The 15,770-nt window shown below is 40.7% G+C and overlaps 1 protein-coding gene across 8 annotated transcripts in view; it reads right to left on the bottom strand.

Annotated features, from left to right (window-relative positions):
• HDAC9 (histone deacetylase 9) overlaps positions 1 to 15,770 on the bottom strand; it is a 487,500-nt gene that overhangs the window by 148,355 nt on the left and 323,375 nt on the right. For all 8 annotated transcript variants that reach the window (XM_074574812.1, XM_074574814.1, XM_074574815.1 and 5 more), the window contains one exon: positions 2,993 to 3,170. In XM_074574812.1, coding sequence (XP_074430913.1) covers positions 2,993 to 3,170 — 178 coding nt within the window. The remainder of the gene's footprint in view (positions 1 to 2,992; positions 3,171 to 15,770) is intronic.

The following is a 15,770-nucleotide window of genomic DNA, read 5'->3' as shown; positions in this document are numbered from 1 at the left end:
TTTTCTCTTCCAAGAATATACTGTCTTTAAATAGGAAAGAAAAAAAAAACCAACAACAACAAAATAAAAACAAAAATAAACAACAACAACAAAAACCAACAAAAAACACCCAATTCAAGGCAGGGAGGTTTTTTTACCTCAATTTCTAAGGTCTGAATTTGACCTCACTTCATGCTGTACTAGAATTTTCTTGCTTTTCCCCCACCCATTGCTTCCTTCCATGCTTTTGAAAATGATAAAGTTGCGACTGCTGTGGGCAGCGACTGGTTGCATCCTGTGCTCTCTTAAGGGAGCAAATCATAGAACCACAGGATAGCTCAGGTTGGCAGGGACCTCCAGAGGTCTCTAGTCCAACCCTCTTCTCAGAGCAGGTCAGAGCTGTGATCAGACCAGGTTGCTCACGCCTTTCATCCCAAAGAGTTTTGGCAAGGCTGTGTAAGAACAGATAAAAACTTTCTTTCCACTGACCAATGAATAAATGCCAGGGCACCATCCAGACCCAGGAAATATTATGCACAAATAAAGCTATTCTGTACCATACTATACCTATGTTAATAATACACATATCGATCTAGCTATTGACAGAAACTGTATTTGAACTGTTGGTGTTGCAAAGTCGGTGTTCATTGTCACTCCAGAGATGTTAATCTCATAATATAGAACCTAGCTCTATTTTCAATGTACTCAGAAACTGCAGCGATAAAGGTTATATCTGTAGGTCTATAAGCCTAGAGACATGTCAGGGAAAGGGATTTCTTCAAGCAGAAAGGAAAGGCTTCATTGTGAATGCAGAGGTGTGGGCTCTGTTGGACCTGCGACATGGTCAATCAGCCAGGGGGTACTGGCTGGCTGGTTGGCATAGATACAGCGTACTGGAAGTAGCTACAACACTGTCTTCTTCAGCCAGTACTTAGAGGATATAAAAGAGGCGTGAAGGTACAGAGCACAAGCGGAGAAGCAGAAGCACAAAGTTGTAGAGAAAGCAGAAATAGGAGGACTTTTTTCTTCGATGAGTAGAGATGATTATCTTGAAAGAGCGGTGGAGGGAAAAATGATTTTAAAAAAGTAGAAATAAGGATTCAAAAGATGTTTCTGATTTGGAGAAAGGAGTTCAGTGAAGGACTGAGAATCTCAGTTGGAATAAGCAGCATTTTTTTGCTCTTCCCTTCTCTCTTTCTATCTCTTCTTCCACTGCTGTTGTTCATATAGTAACGCTACTAAAGGAGCGATATTAAACTGTCTGCCTGACCTTAATACACCCTGACTCTGCACATGCACTGTCTGCATCTCCATTACAGAGCCCGCCAGGTTTCCTTGTGTCAGATCTCAAGCCCTTTGTGCCTGGGATGTCCCATTTCCTGACATCATCTCAGTTCAGTGTTTGTTCTACCTCATTTCATTCCTTCTCTTATTCTTCCGTCTCAACTTCACATTTTCTTTCTTAATCAGTTCCACTGATGCCACAAGTCCCCAGATATATGTAAACCCCTTGGACCCTAGTCCCCGGTCTGAGAACCTATAAAGGGAGGTATCAGTAAACCTTAGCAATCAGACTAAACCAGTAACCTTTACGTTTGCAACTCCATTGAACTTTTCCAGTGGAACTGCAGGTTTTTTAACGGGATGTTGAAGCCTACACACAGTGAGCTTGCTTTTGGTGTGTTCTGTGAATCTTTTAGAATGAGTTTACAATGTTTTGGGGACTCTATGAACCACAACTAGAAAAACAGTGGCCAGGTTTAATAATCCTGTCTGTACACAGCTGGTCTTTTTGCAGAAACTCATGGAAAATGAATTAGCGTGTTTATTTCAGTACAATCCAAATATTTGTTACCCAACAAGTGAAATTCCTAAATTGACAGTGTATTTACAGAAGAAGAAATTATGTCTTTCATCTTGAATGTCATCTTGCATCCATTTATCCGCTTACTTGCAGTACTTTAAGAACATCTTTTTCTTTTGCAGTTTTTTTTCTTTAAGATAATAAATTTTCACTTTCCAAACTCACATTCTAATTGGAGAGAGGGGAGAGCACAATGTCTCACACAGTCACATATCGGGCCCATTAAGGACTCCATCCTACGTCATTCACAATCATGGCCTTTCAGGGCATAGCAAGTTCTGCCAAGCTATGTGAAGGAATTAATACTTCTGGCAGAAACAGGACTAAACAGTATCTCCAAGTATTCACTCCCCCTTTCTTGTGCACAGAGTAAGCATAACTTTTCTTCTATCCACACTGTAATGTTTTTACTGAGATTCAGGCTCTTAAAAAGATGGAACCTCCGGCAAGGTTAGATTACCCGTAATATGAAATGGGTTTTCTGTGGTCACTTTTTTGCCTTTCACTGAAGATTTTGGAGGTCCTAATCACTCTGCTTTGGACAGCCCAGACCATATCAATAGGAGATGCTCCCTGAGTGACTGCACTGCCCTGGGCCTGACCATAAAACCTTCCTCTGTAGACTCCACACAACTGCTGAAAGACACTGAAGTTGTAGCCAACATCACCTTCTAGTCATGGCTACAGCTTTGCTCTTTCTGTAGGGGAAGCAATCTTGTAGCATAGACTGACTTGTCAAATGAAGACATTCAGAGTTATATTGCAGCTTTCCTACTTACTGGTGGTCTTTCTTCAACTTATTGGTGGTCTCCTTACAAAAGAGGCAACAAGAACACAGAGAAAAGAACCAGAGGATAGGGAAATGAAAGGAAAAGCTATAAATGACTTAAAGGCACCAAAAATGCACCTGTTGCTATATTGCAAGAGCCAGTCAATGATAATAATTTATGACTGTGTGAATATTAACCCTGTGATTTATCAGCTGCACTGGTTGACTTGATGCCAGTACAGCGTCATAAAACCGATGAACAGTAAGGCTAAAACTGAATGCATTGCTGCAGGAGGTATTTGAGGCATTTAAATCTGTTGATCCTACATGAACAAACGCATTTGCCCTGCCTGTTAAAAGCAGTCTTTAGGGAATCCTACCGGTCGTGTAGACATGCTGGCTGGACTGGTCCATGGCTGGGTGAGGTAATGTGGAATCAGCAGGGGAAGACGGGGTCCTGGACACCGGCCGATGTTTATCTAATCCCGCCATGCCAACTGTAGCCATCTGAGCTTGGTAGATTTGCAACTGGTGGACACGCCGATGCGCCAGGAACTCCTGTTTCCAAGAAAACAGCACAGTAGAAGGAAATGTGAGACGGGATCAAGTAAGACACTGAGGGAAACATGTCAACAAATTAAGTTCATTAGGTCAGGGTTGTAATAAACAGTGTGGAAAAAAAAAAGACCCCAACAACTCGCACCTAAGACCTAGTCAATAAATCCATTCAACAGATGTTTTCACACTGACAGTGTGGGCTGCTGGCTTTGCTGGAGAGTAGGTGATGGCAAGTAACCTGTCAGTTCTCCCTGACAGAGGAAAAGACGGCTTCACGTGCAGAGGCTTATAAAAGACAAAGGCTTTTCTAATATATTGAATAAATAATATGATGTTAGAATATGCACTTTACGACCCTACACAAATAAAAATAAAACCTTCCTAAAGCACCAAAGGTGAAAAGTGGTGTCCTTACTACTCAGGACCAAATTCTCTGAGCAACTGTAAGTCAAGATTCTACAGAGGACTCAGGTCCCAGAGCTCCCTGGAAAACAGGAACAGTTTGCACATAGGTTTTCACAAATCATTTAGAAATTCAGGAATTGTTACGTGAGAACCCACTTAGGGACCATCTTTTTTTGTCATAACTGCTGCCAGCTGTAGGCAGTGCCAAACACTTCAGGAAAGGTAGGCAGCTGTGAAAAGACTGAGACAGAGCAGAAAGGAAGATTTCCTCCTCTGTTTTGTTTGTCAACAGATGGTGACTTTTGCTGACATGACAAAGGCTGAAACCCTGCTGAAATCAGTAGAAACCTTGGCATCCACTCACTCCACAGGGCGTGATTGTTTCCCAGGCCCTTTTCTTTCTGTTTTTACTTTCTGTGCGTATAATCCTAGAACCTCAACACAAAGTGAGCACAAGAGATTTCTTAACCACTTTGCAATATAAATTCAGTTGAAATTCACATTTCTGCCTTAGAACTGTAGACTCTGTTTATCCTCACCTGGGCTTGGTATACATATATGCAGGTATATATGCGGTGTATATATGGGGTTTTTTTTTTCTTTTTTTTTTTTTTAAACCCAGTGACAATTAGCGGTGCTGTCTGCTGTTGCTTGGGACAGCAGCTCAGAGGCCTGGCCTGGCGAAGGAGGGACTGCTGGGTGCTCAGAGAGGTGACACCAAGTTCAGGCTGTGCGGGAAGGCAGGTGGGAGGACCTGGGAGTACCCCAGCCCCTCGTGTGCTGTGAAATGAATCCACAGTTCATGGGAAGTGAGAATGTCTAAGCTGCACGTAAGAAAAAGAGGCCTTTATGAAAATGAGTGCTCATCAATAACAGCTGAAATGAGAAGAAATGCTTTAAAAGGCAGCCTCAAAACCCGCATTAATATCTAGGGTCACCACTTCAGTGAAAAGACATAAGGTCATGGGAAGGGTAAATCACCTGGGACCTTGTCATAAGTGACTAAATAAAGAAAGAAAATATGAGTAGGCAAAAAGAGGTTTTACAAGAAGTGTCATGGTTTGGGGTCATTGAACCGTTTCCCTTTTTTTAAATACAGTCCCCAACTTTTGCTATTGCTTTTTAATGTATGACGACATGATGTTATATATTCCAAGAAGTATCTTGAGGTATCTGAAGAGGTCTATGTATCCCCTTTCCTTATGAACATAACATAACATTCAGGAATTCTTTTCTGAAATGCCTAGGAAGTGCCTTTTTTTTCAATTGTGATAAATTTTTAGAGGAGGTATTTTTTGTGCTCCTAGGTGTAGACATCTTCCGTAACCTTTGCTGGGAGTGTGTGTGATTGGAGATGAGAAGTGAAGAATGCATGGAGGCTATTGTGTTGATTATTTTCCCTATGGGAAACAGAAGTAGATAAATTCCTTTGTGAGGATTTGGCATTCACTGTCTTCAATGTTGGCTTAGTGCTCAATAAAGGAGGCACAGGAGATATTTTGCTGTCTGTGGCACGATTACTCTCTGCATCCTGGGGTCCAGTGATGACAGCAGCACTGTCCGACTGATGCTGGTGTATTCACCATCTCCTGCATACTCTTCCAAAGCATGAGAGCTAGCTGAGCTAGCTAAATTCCACAAAGCCAGATCCTTCTACAAAACATAGATAAATTGGGAAGAGATTCCTACCTTTGCTTATAAAAAGATTAGGTGTTTGTGTTTATGTAAGTAGTAGAAATAACACTATATTTCAGGCACGTGAACAAATCAAGGTATTTTTTTTTAATACTAATCAACCTGTGTGAACAGCACCTGAAAGCCAGGCAGCCAACTATTTCAGCAATTTGTCAAAGACTAAGACGGGAGCCTGTTCTTGCTCTCCTGTATTTTCCTGCTAAACTGAGTTTTGTTTATATCATTCTTCCCTCCTCAAATGAAACCAGACACATACCTACAATTTGACACATGCTTATCAGCATAATCAGTCCAGGGAAGGAGAAGAAATTTGTGGATGGTTGGATGGAAAGCTGCATGACACCTACTTTAATTTCTTAGGCCACGGAGAACTGTTTGCCTGTGAAAACCTTTTAAAATTTGTTAAAAGTGCAGTAGTTTGTCTCCCAAGGCTTACATTGAGGCTTGCTTACATCCCCTGGTGACTTCCAGGTCCTTTAACTGTAATTTTAAAAACTCAGCATCAGCAAAGTTTGGACTTGTTTAGTTTTTAGCCAAAGTTTGAGGCTAACTTCCTGATTAGGTTTCATTTTACAGACAACAGGCTGTTGTCATGAAATACTTATATTTTTTCCAGCCACCTACATATTTATGCTGTGAGCATCTGAGATACTCTGTGTCACACAGACACATGCATTAATGCAATGAGTAATGTGGATAATCAACACACTTAGCTGGCTCCCCAAATGCCCACCTGGCCTCTGGAAGGGATTAAAGCAACACAATGAATTCATCTTCAGGTTTTATGTGCTACAGCACTGCAAACACATGTCCATCTCTCCAGCAACATGACAAAAGCAGTATTTGCACATCTGCAGGGTTAGTGATTTGTGTGAATATATTTGGAGCATTTCTTAAGTAACCCGAGCTCTGCCCACCCGGCATGGAGCCTGCTAGTTCCAGGTGCCTGAGATTAGTTCATTAGTAGAGGCAGGCAATTAGGGCCTCTGCCGGAGTGAAGGGAGGGCCATTCGTCGTCTTCCCCAGAAACCAGTTCAGGCTCTCAGTAATTATTTTGAGGAGGATTTTTAGAATCAGTATCTAAAGAGAAGATGACCCTTTTAGAGGTATGGGAGGTAAATATTTGTTGTTCTCCTAGTATTACTGTAGGGTTTGTTGTTGAGGTGGAGCTGGAATTAATTTGGGTTAGTGTGAATACTCCTTTTGTATAGATGTGTAATTTGTACATTATGGTGTTTCATGTTTTCTATGCTCTGAGGAGTTTAATGAGAGCTACTTCTTTATTTCTACTGGCTGTGGAACTGGTGACCCACAAGTGTATTCAGTTGGATTGTTAGATGGTCTGTGTTGGATGATAAAGCATAGGTGAATTGTCTATGAATTAATGTTCCTTCAAGCTACTATGCTTTGTGCAGGCAAAAAATGTGTGGGGTTCACTCATAAAAACTTTTCTTACCTCTCAACAGTCTGCTTTTTAATTTAGTTTAATGTGTTTATATTTAGTTTAATCATAGCTAAATAAATCCTAAGATTTCTATGTCTGTACCATAATCCTAAGTGTGTACAAATGTATGCACACATCTCTTCTGGGTTTATCTCTTGGCTTTTTTTTCATTGTGGTAGAAAACTTTTCTCTTAAGGAATTCAAGATTTGCTGTTTCTAATAGTGAGATTACTAGTTATGGGCTCTCATATATTTGTGGCCAGGTTTGTAGCCAGCCCTCTGTTGTTGTGTCTCTAATGCATTCTGCTGAAGTATGAAATGTGTGATAATGTCTATTAACTGTTAAAAGTCATTCATGTACTGCCCATCCCCCCTTCCTCTTTCCTCCTCCAAAGACCTTCGGTACTACTAACCTTACAAGGTTTTTCCTCTCAAAGCATTTTTTGGTGGTCTGTTCACTAGTTAATTTCTTTTCTATAATTTCCACATTGTTTTCTGAAAATTACCCAAAGGAACAACTATTACTGAGGAGGAAAAATACATACATGCTGCAGGAAGTTTCACCCTAAGTGAGGAATGAAAACAAAACCTGCCCAGCAGGAAGACCTGCTGCCTTCCAAGTACTTCCTCCAGCTCCTTCTTCTGAAGGGTATTTCTGATGCCTGCTCTGCTGTCTTGTCTCATCCAGTGTCTCCTGCTGGAGGCCCTACTCCTTAGTGTCTCACAGACCCTTGTAGCAACAAGAGAACAGAGTAAATTCAGGTCCTGACACTTGTCTTCCCCAACACTCTCCTTGATTTCCTACTGTCCAGGCCAGCCAGTGGCTGCATCCAGAAAAATGGCCTCTGTTTGCAGCAAATAGAGCTAAGTCCTGCTTTAAGGTCATCATGATGGCAGCCTTGGTCCAAACCAAGAGAGCAGGATCCAAAGTTTGATTCTGTCAGAAATCCTGGGCACTCGGAAGCTTCTCATACTGTTCAGATGTAACTAGTTAGCTAGCTAACAGTGCTTCAGAAACCGTGGACCTCATGAAAATATTAATATGCTTGACTTTGGTTATCCCAAGAAGTGACAGGATAAAAAAAGCAGAAGGCAATGAATTGTTAAACAAGGAGTATTGAGACAAAAAGAGCTGTAGGTAAGCAGAAGTTGACCTAGGAGTTTTGTGAACTGCTATTCTGCCTGCTCTCCTCAAACAAAACCATAACTAGTTGCCCTCAGGAGCTAAGCAAAAATAGGTCATGAGATCTTCTGAAAATATTTATGTGCGCAAATGTGAAAGTGCAGGAATGACTTATCTCTGTCAGTCTTTCCAACCTAAAATAGAAATTAGTCCTGAAAATGAATATGTTGAGAGGTCGTCTTTTAAACTGCTGTCACTCAGAGAAAACACATGACCAAGAAACCCTACCAATACTATTTTTGACAAAGCCACATGTAAAGCCACAAACTTCCATGGTCATCACTTTCAATAGAACTGCAAAAAAATCAGTGTCACCATCTGAAACATAGTCAGCCACAAGTTCAGAATCAGCATTTTTATGAAAAGTAAATAAATAGCAAGTATGGATACAGACACATAGAATAAATAGGTAGAAATGGGTTTAGATCAAGCAAAAGCATAGACAGGAAGAAACAGGGCAGCTAGCCTTGAGGCACCTGGGTATATTGGGTCACGTATTATCAGGATGTTCCTAGAATTTGGTTTTCTCTTGCTGTAATCCAAGGAACACAGTGTTGACCAGAAAATGGGTAAACAGAAATGAAGTCTTAGCAACTGTCGGGTGTAGATACAGAGTAGTGGGATGAAAGCTATACCCCAGAACTGCCTAGAGTCCCAGGCAGAGAAGACTTGCCTTGAGCAGCAGGTTGTTGCTCACAGCAAAAAAAAAACATACTCTCTGCCCTGCCCTTGCCTTCTGAAGGACTGTGGAAAGGCTTATTCCAGCCACTGCCAAGGTAGGGCTTAGTATCTGGAGTGGCCCTACTGCAGTGACTACCCAGGGCATGGTCACCACCCTCAGCCTTTGTTTCCTCCCTCTGTTCCTGAAGCAGCAAAGCTGTTGCTGCAGAGTTCTCTGCCCCTCTGCTGACATCTTTCCCTTCTAGGGCAGGAGCACCTTTGGGATGGAAAAACATATTATTAAAATGACAACATTTTTCTCCAGTGGGCCAAGGAATAGGGGAAGAGCAAGACTACTTACAGGGTGACAAGAGTCTGCTCCTTCGTCAAGTTGTGTACCCTGTCTTGGGTTACATGACCAAATGTGTGGGTCTGGGCTGGGGTCACCCCCCTTGCCTCTGGTTGTAGGACACATCAGCAGGGTCAGGACTCCACCTTTTCCCCCTATGGTTGCACCGGGAGGTGGCTGGGAGAGTTTTGAAGGGAAAGATAGTAAAAGTTACCTCCCTCAGATGGAGAGTTTCCAAAAATCTGAGTGTCTAAACATGAGCCTTCCTGGTCCAAAGGATGTGAGAAATCAAGATGACCACATGGATTGAGAAGTTTTCAGCTATCTTCATGAAGAAATATGAGCCAAGCAGTCATTAAGTTGAAGCCTGGCATGATTAAGAAGAAAGGAGTGACAGGAAATAGTGTCTGGGAGTGACAGCAAGGAGGGACCTGTCTTTAGAGAGAACACTTTCTGCAGGAGGGAAATTCCAGGAGTCCAGCTGAGCCGCTGGTTTCACTCCTGGTTACCTCTCCTGCGAGACCTGCCTTCTCCACTCCTGACGTTGGCAGGTACTCGACTTCTGTCACTTCTGCTAAAGTGCTGACTCTGCGGTGTACGCAGCACGCGTCCAAAGAAAATGCAGCACCTCCTCAAAAGCTTGCACTCCTGGCTGAATCTTTTCCTCCCTTTCTGACTGTCCCAGAGATTTAATATAAATATATAAATAATTGGGGGTACAGTGAAGGGGAGAAAGGGACCATTTGAACATCTTGTGCATTGTTTCTTTTTTTTTTTTTAATAAAAAAAAAACTCTTTAGAGGATTCTTGTGACTTTGTTGCTTTTACTAGAAATACCACAAGACTTTCCTGAAGTCATTTGGTGCTTTCCAAAAAAAGAATACAGAGAAGCGTAGAAATGAATACGAGTGGGAAAATACAGTTGTCCACATGTCTTGCCCTAACTTTCAGTATTAACAAGTATTATTTTCTTTTACTTCAATATGAAGAATAAATAGGCTTTACAGTAGCATTTAACGGTTACGACCAACTAATCGTAGCAGCTTTCCAGCATTCATTCAGTTAAACTGTTAGTTAGCCAAAACTAATTAATGAAAAATCACCTGTCCCACCTGTTTCATCGTTCTGGGAATTGTCACCCAGCTCTCTTCATCAGTATTGGCAAATCGGTTTGGTGTTATTTTATGCAGATCATTTCAACGACTTCCATTTCTCTGTTGTTCATGGGAACTAATTTTCTTAGCAGACTTGTACAGTTTCTTTTTAAGTGAAGAATCATTAGTTTGGCCTTCACACAGAGAAATAATAATCTCTGGTTAAGTTCAGCAGCAGCCCTGCTGAAGATCTGTGTTTTGTGTATACTTTAACAGACTCTTCTTTGGTTTTGTAGGCTACTCTGCTGGGTTCAGGATTTGTTGTAGAATTAATGGAAATTACTTGGGTCTGACATATAAAGAGAAAACCTTGGAAAACCCTGCTCTTGGATATACAGTCACTAACCCATCGGTGTCTCAGCATAGAATCATGAGGGTGTACAGAAGCCCTCTGCGGATGCCTTCTATCTTGTATGAAGGTACGTGAGGTCAGAACAGGGAGCATCAATGGACCATAGAGTCAGTAAATATAGGAGCCATAACCAAGTTATTTTATCAGCTCTGTTCTCTCTCCGTAGATCACGGCCACAGAGCCCTGTACCTAACGCACAAACCCCAACAGGTGTGTGTGTTGCCATTGCCCACACCAGAGCTCTTCTGTACAAACCATCTGTTTATGCTGTCACCTGTGTGACAGCAGAGTTGTAACCTGATGGATACCGGGTTGCAGTCCTTTGCTGGAGGACTTCTGCCCCTCTCAGGATTTCAGAGATATATTACCAAATCTCACCCCTTACTTCAGTGTGGTTACAATGTCAACATTTCCTTTCTCCAATGTTTAGTAAGACTTATACAGTTTCTTGAAAAAAAAAAAAAAATATATATATATATATGTACACATTTGCAAATATAAAAAGTATTTGAAAAATTATTTTTATCTCTCCAGTGCTCAGCTCTTCACTTTGATTTTGGCACACAGGGTAGGAATATGTAGTGAAATTGTGATATAATTTGAGATGCTAAAAAATATAGGATTTGAATATAGAAAGGATGCTGTGGATGACAAAAAAAAAAAAGGGAGAAACTATCACAAAATAAATCTTTTCAGATCTGTTCTATACACCTATAAAATATTCTATATATTTTCAGAATGCTCTATATTTTTATAGAATAAACCTATTTCTGCAACAAACAAGTACAGCTTGTAGGTTTTTTTTTATTATTTATTTGGAATAAGACCAAATTATTTGTAGTTTGAACTGTGCACCTAAAGATTACTTTTAAATATTTCTTGAAACCAGAGACCTTCCTACAATGTGCTTCTCAGCATAGGGTTTGCTGCTTTTAACAAGTGGGAGACCTGTCAGAATAGGCAAATTAAAAATGGAGGGGAAATCCTTATGTTTGCTGATTTATGAAAAACTAGAAGGTTAAAAAGAAACATGGAAAATAGTATGTGCTAGCATAGCCCTAATTGTATAATGCGGACTGCAAAATAAATTCTCCAATTTCTCATTCCTTGAGCAAATCTTGGCCCTCAAAATGCAAAGTACGGTTCAGAAAAGACCATAATGCTTGTTACGTTTCATGGGAAGGATGCATGAATTTATTTGAACTTGAATTTTTTTCATCACAATGTACTTAAAATAACCCCTCTAAAACAGTAGTTAGGGGATAGACTGCTGTCATAAGGGGGGATGTGGAACACTAGATGGGACTAAAAAGTAGAAAAGCGAGGGGGTAGTATTACAAAATACGAACAACTGAATATAATAAGCTCCAACCTCTTCCCTTCTCACCCTCTCTTCTTCATGATAATGCTCTCCATTTTCTTTCTGTTTTTAAAATTTGAAAGCTATTTTGCTTATACGTTCAACAGTCTTCCAGTCCTTTCTTGCCTTTATTCTTTTTCCAACAAAAGATGAGTCTTCCATGTATTCACATCTTCAGAATCCTCAAATATTATAAGATATTACAACAAATACAAGAAATGGAAACAGTAAGAAAAAGTAAAAAGAATACTAACCGGGGAGGAGAAGTGGGGCCAATAAGAACACATGTGCCAGTATAGCGCTTCTGAAGGGTGGTTCATTGATTTGATCCCACTACATGAGGATCCTATCATTGCATTATCCAATATGATACTTTTCTCTATCTAGAAGAGATCTACATCTGAACAAAACAAGAGTAACTTACAGGAAAAGTCTGAATGCTTAAGAGACCAAAGGACATAAAATTAGAGAGAAAACCCTAGTCTATATTGTTCGTCTGGGATCTGTTACTCCTTACTATGATCTATTTCCTTCCTGCAACCAGAGAAAACATAACAATTGTAGGAATATTGATTAAAATTTTCAAAACTGCCAAAATGTGGAACAAAAATCACTTTCTAATTTAGAAAATGGCTTATTTTTCAGAGGATGGCTGCATAGCATTCAGAGTCACTATCTCTTTGTTTTAAAGGCCAGCTAAGATAGTGGTGTTTCAGTTTGTGTGTTGGGGAAGGCAGCCCTGGAGATCAGCTCCGTTGCTGGTGTGCATCTCCAGGCGTAGCTTGGTGGCACCTTGGGAGGGCATCCACATGCTGGGGATTGTCTCAGAGTTGGTGGCTGCGCAGAAAGACCACAAGCAGTTGGAAAGTGGCAGTGAGACAGTTGGGAAGCACAAATCCACTCTCCCAAGAGCTGTGCGGGTGCTTCCAGTAATCCTCTAAAGGAAGGGCCTGACAGTTAGTGGAGAAGGTCTCCTCCAATAATAAGTTATAATTTATAACACATCGTAGCTCTGTTTTGGGGGCAGACTGGATTATTTACACAGATCTAAGTCTAGATAGACTAGAGTGTAACCAAGAAATTTATTCTGGGTTTTCACTGTGAAATCTGAGAGGAGCGTTTGGCACTTGAATAGCTGCCTCTTAAAGCGATGCCCACAAAGAAGAGAGCTGGTCTTCTTGCAGCCACACAACACTTGGAAAAAATATGTACTGGAAAATATTGCACCAAATCAATAGCCACAACTTTAACTTCATCTGATGAAACCTGGGAGGAGGGAGAGGGGGAATCCTGAGAACCAGTCAAAGCAAAATGTTAATTCTAATTGTTGTATTTAGTTGGCCTTGTCTTGTGACAAGTTTGTTATTATGCAGATTTCCTACCTGCCACCTTCCATGGGAGGATTTTACAAAGTGAAGTTATGCAGGCAATTCCCCTTGCTTCTTACCTCTTTATTCCTAATTATGTTGGCCCTGTGTTCACTCAAGATAACATTATAGCTGTCCCTAAATGCTCTAGATTTGGGGCCTGAGAAAAAAGAAATCTTTTAGTGCTTGGAATTTATTTGTTTTTCTCTGTGTTGCAGAACTGTAGCTACTAACATGCTGAAAACAAGGCTGTGCTTGCTTATTGTCTGACAATGGATTATTAGTTTTTAAAATCTTTTCACAGACATAATTTCTTAGATGTCCTTTTTGTCTTCAGATAGGTATATAATATAATGTCACATGGTATGGTTTGGGTTTGGTTGGGGTTTTTTTAAATATATGTGTGCATTTACATATACTATTGCAGTCGTTGCTTTTCTTTTTTGCTAGGAATGTCATCTTTCTTCCTCTGTCACAACTTCTATGTATATGATGCATATTTACCCCTTGCATGATGCCATCCCATTAAAGGCTATCATGAAAATAATCTGTAATTCATCTACTACATAGAGAATATTTTTGTGTGGAGAAACCAAGGTGTAGAAAGGCTATGAATTATGATTCCAAAGTAAACAGTGATTAGAAATGCTGATTTCTAAGTCCTTCTTTTAACCACTACATCAGTAGTAATTGCATTACATCAATAATATTCTCCTCTTCTGGTGGTTTTAATTGGGAAATAATGCAGCACTCTGGCTTTCAGTGTTTCTTTTTACGACAGATCATAGTAGAGCTACAGTCAGAAGTTTTTTTGGTTTGTTCTGGATTTGGAAAAGGGTAGGAGAAAGAAGTCAGAGCAATGGGAACTCTAAAACGTCAGAGCTTTTAGGCACTGCACAGACAAATTAAAGCACCCATACTCCATAGCTTTAAGCTGGGTGCAAAAAGGCTCTGGACAGACTGGGTGATTAAAGGAAGGCTGACCATCCCTGTGACCCACTCAGAGCCATTGTGGTGAAGGGGCCCCAGAAACTTCTCAGCTCTTTTGTCTTTGGAGTCCTCAGTCTTGCTGGGAAAATCCAGTCTGTTTTCTTTCCAGCTTCTGGAAGAATTAAATCTATTCAGAGAAACCAGGAGGAAAGGTGGTCCCATAATGTGGTATGTAGCGTACACGTGGTGCACACAGCCAACCCTCAGGACCACCGTGAGTCCCAAGAGCCATGCCAACAGCACTGTAAGCCAGGCAGTGCTGAAGCAGTCCCAATAGCCAGCACCCCGTGCCCATGCCACCACCTACAGGGATGGCCTGCAAAACCTGCTAGCCATGGGGAAGCTTTTGAAGAAGAATGGATGTTGTGAAACTTATCTCAGACCCTTGGCAGAGCTGCAAAGGTGGGCTGAAAGCTTTGGGCCTGGGTTCAAAGCATTGGTTCCTGCCAGCCCAGCAAAGTGCATTCCTGTCGGGACTCTGAGACGGGATGCATTGGAAAGTTTCTTCATGGGACTCACAGGGAATTAAACCCGATCTGATTGCAATACCAACAGATATGTTAAAACATGGCAGATTTAGCCCTGAGCCCAATCAGAGAGCTAACGCTATCTAGAGGCCCAGCCTCAGGCAATCAGCTTCTTGGCTCCTTCCCTCACTCCTTTCCCAAATCCTCCTCTGGCTATGGGTATTGGGGTTTCTCCTTGCTAGTCTCAGTAGACAAACCTAATTAAAGCAATTAAACACTTGGTAGTGACATTCGAAAAGGGGAAAAAATACGTGAGACTGTGTCCAAGCTTCTGACTTTTACTGACAATTTTAGAAATATCCCTTTTCGTCATAAAAGCTCAGATTCGCACATCCAAGTTGCTCTTTGGACATTGAAATGTGCTATACACATGGATAACATTTAATTCAGAAGAATCTGACTGCTGCTACCTGGCCTTTTATGCTTACTTTTAGTTAGTCTATGGAGAACTTAGAAGCCTATCTGTTACTATACAGTTGTAAATAGGAGACAGGATTGTTTTTCAGTTTTCCTCACGTGCGTTGTGAGGCATCAATCTAAGCTATGACCAGGCTCTTTATTTTTTTTCTTTTATTTTAACCTGAATTTAAGCCCTGATGATTGTTGCTGTCATACAGCAGTATTCTTCAGTGTTGTAATACAGTACATCCTACATGTTACATTCTAAAGAAGTTTTGGGGTTTTATTCTTTTTGGAGGGAGGGATCACAAAGTTGTAAGTCTGCTTGTGAATTTTATATAAACTTTTTAATTAGCTGGAGAATCCTCCTGTTTTTAAGTTCATCCAGGAATTAGTCCTGATACAGAACGCCGAATAATGCTTTGAAAATGTGAGCTCAGTATAACTTCAGATGGAAACATCTGTTACCTCATCTAATCTGTAGCATACTTGTGTGTGTGACAGTAAACAGTTACTAAGCTCCCTTTCAGAGCTGGCCGTATTTCTGGGCTAATATCTGTAACACCTGGAGATTCAACATATTATTTCAGCACAAAAAATATTACAAAAAGTTATCTAAGCTAATCAGGCCAAACTCTTTTGAAAACAAAGTTTTGCTACTCACACAATGATTGCGGAGAGCAAAATTCATCCTGTTATAGTGGAAATAACACGC

The sequence above is a fragment of the Larus michahellis genome, chromosome 2 (genome assembly GCF_964199755.1).
Source record: "Larus michahellis chromosome 2, bLarMic1.1, whole genome shotgun sequence".
Taxonomy (NCBI): Eukaryota; Metazoa; Chordata; class Aves; order Charadriiformes; family Laridae; genus Larus; species Larus michahellis.
The sequence above is the reverse complement of the archived record's forward strand: the minus strand, read 5'-3'. Positions and strand labels throughout refer to the sequence as shown.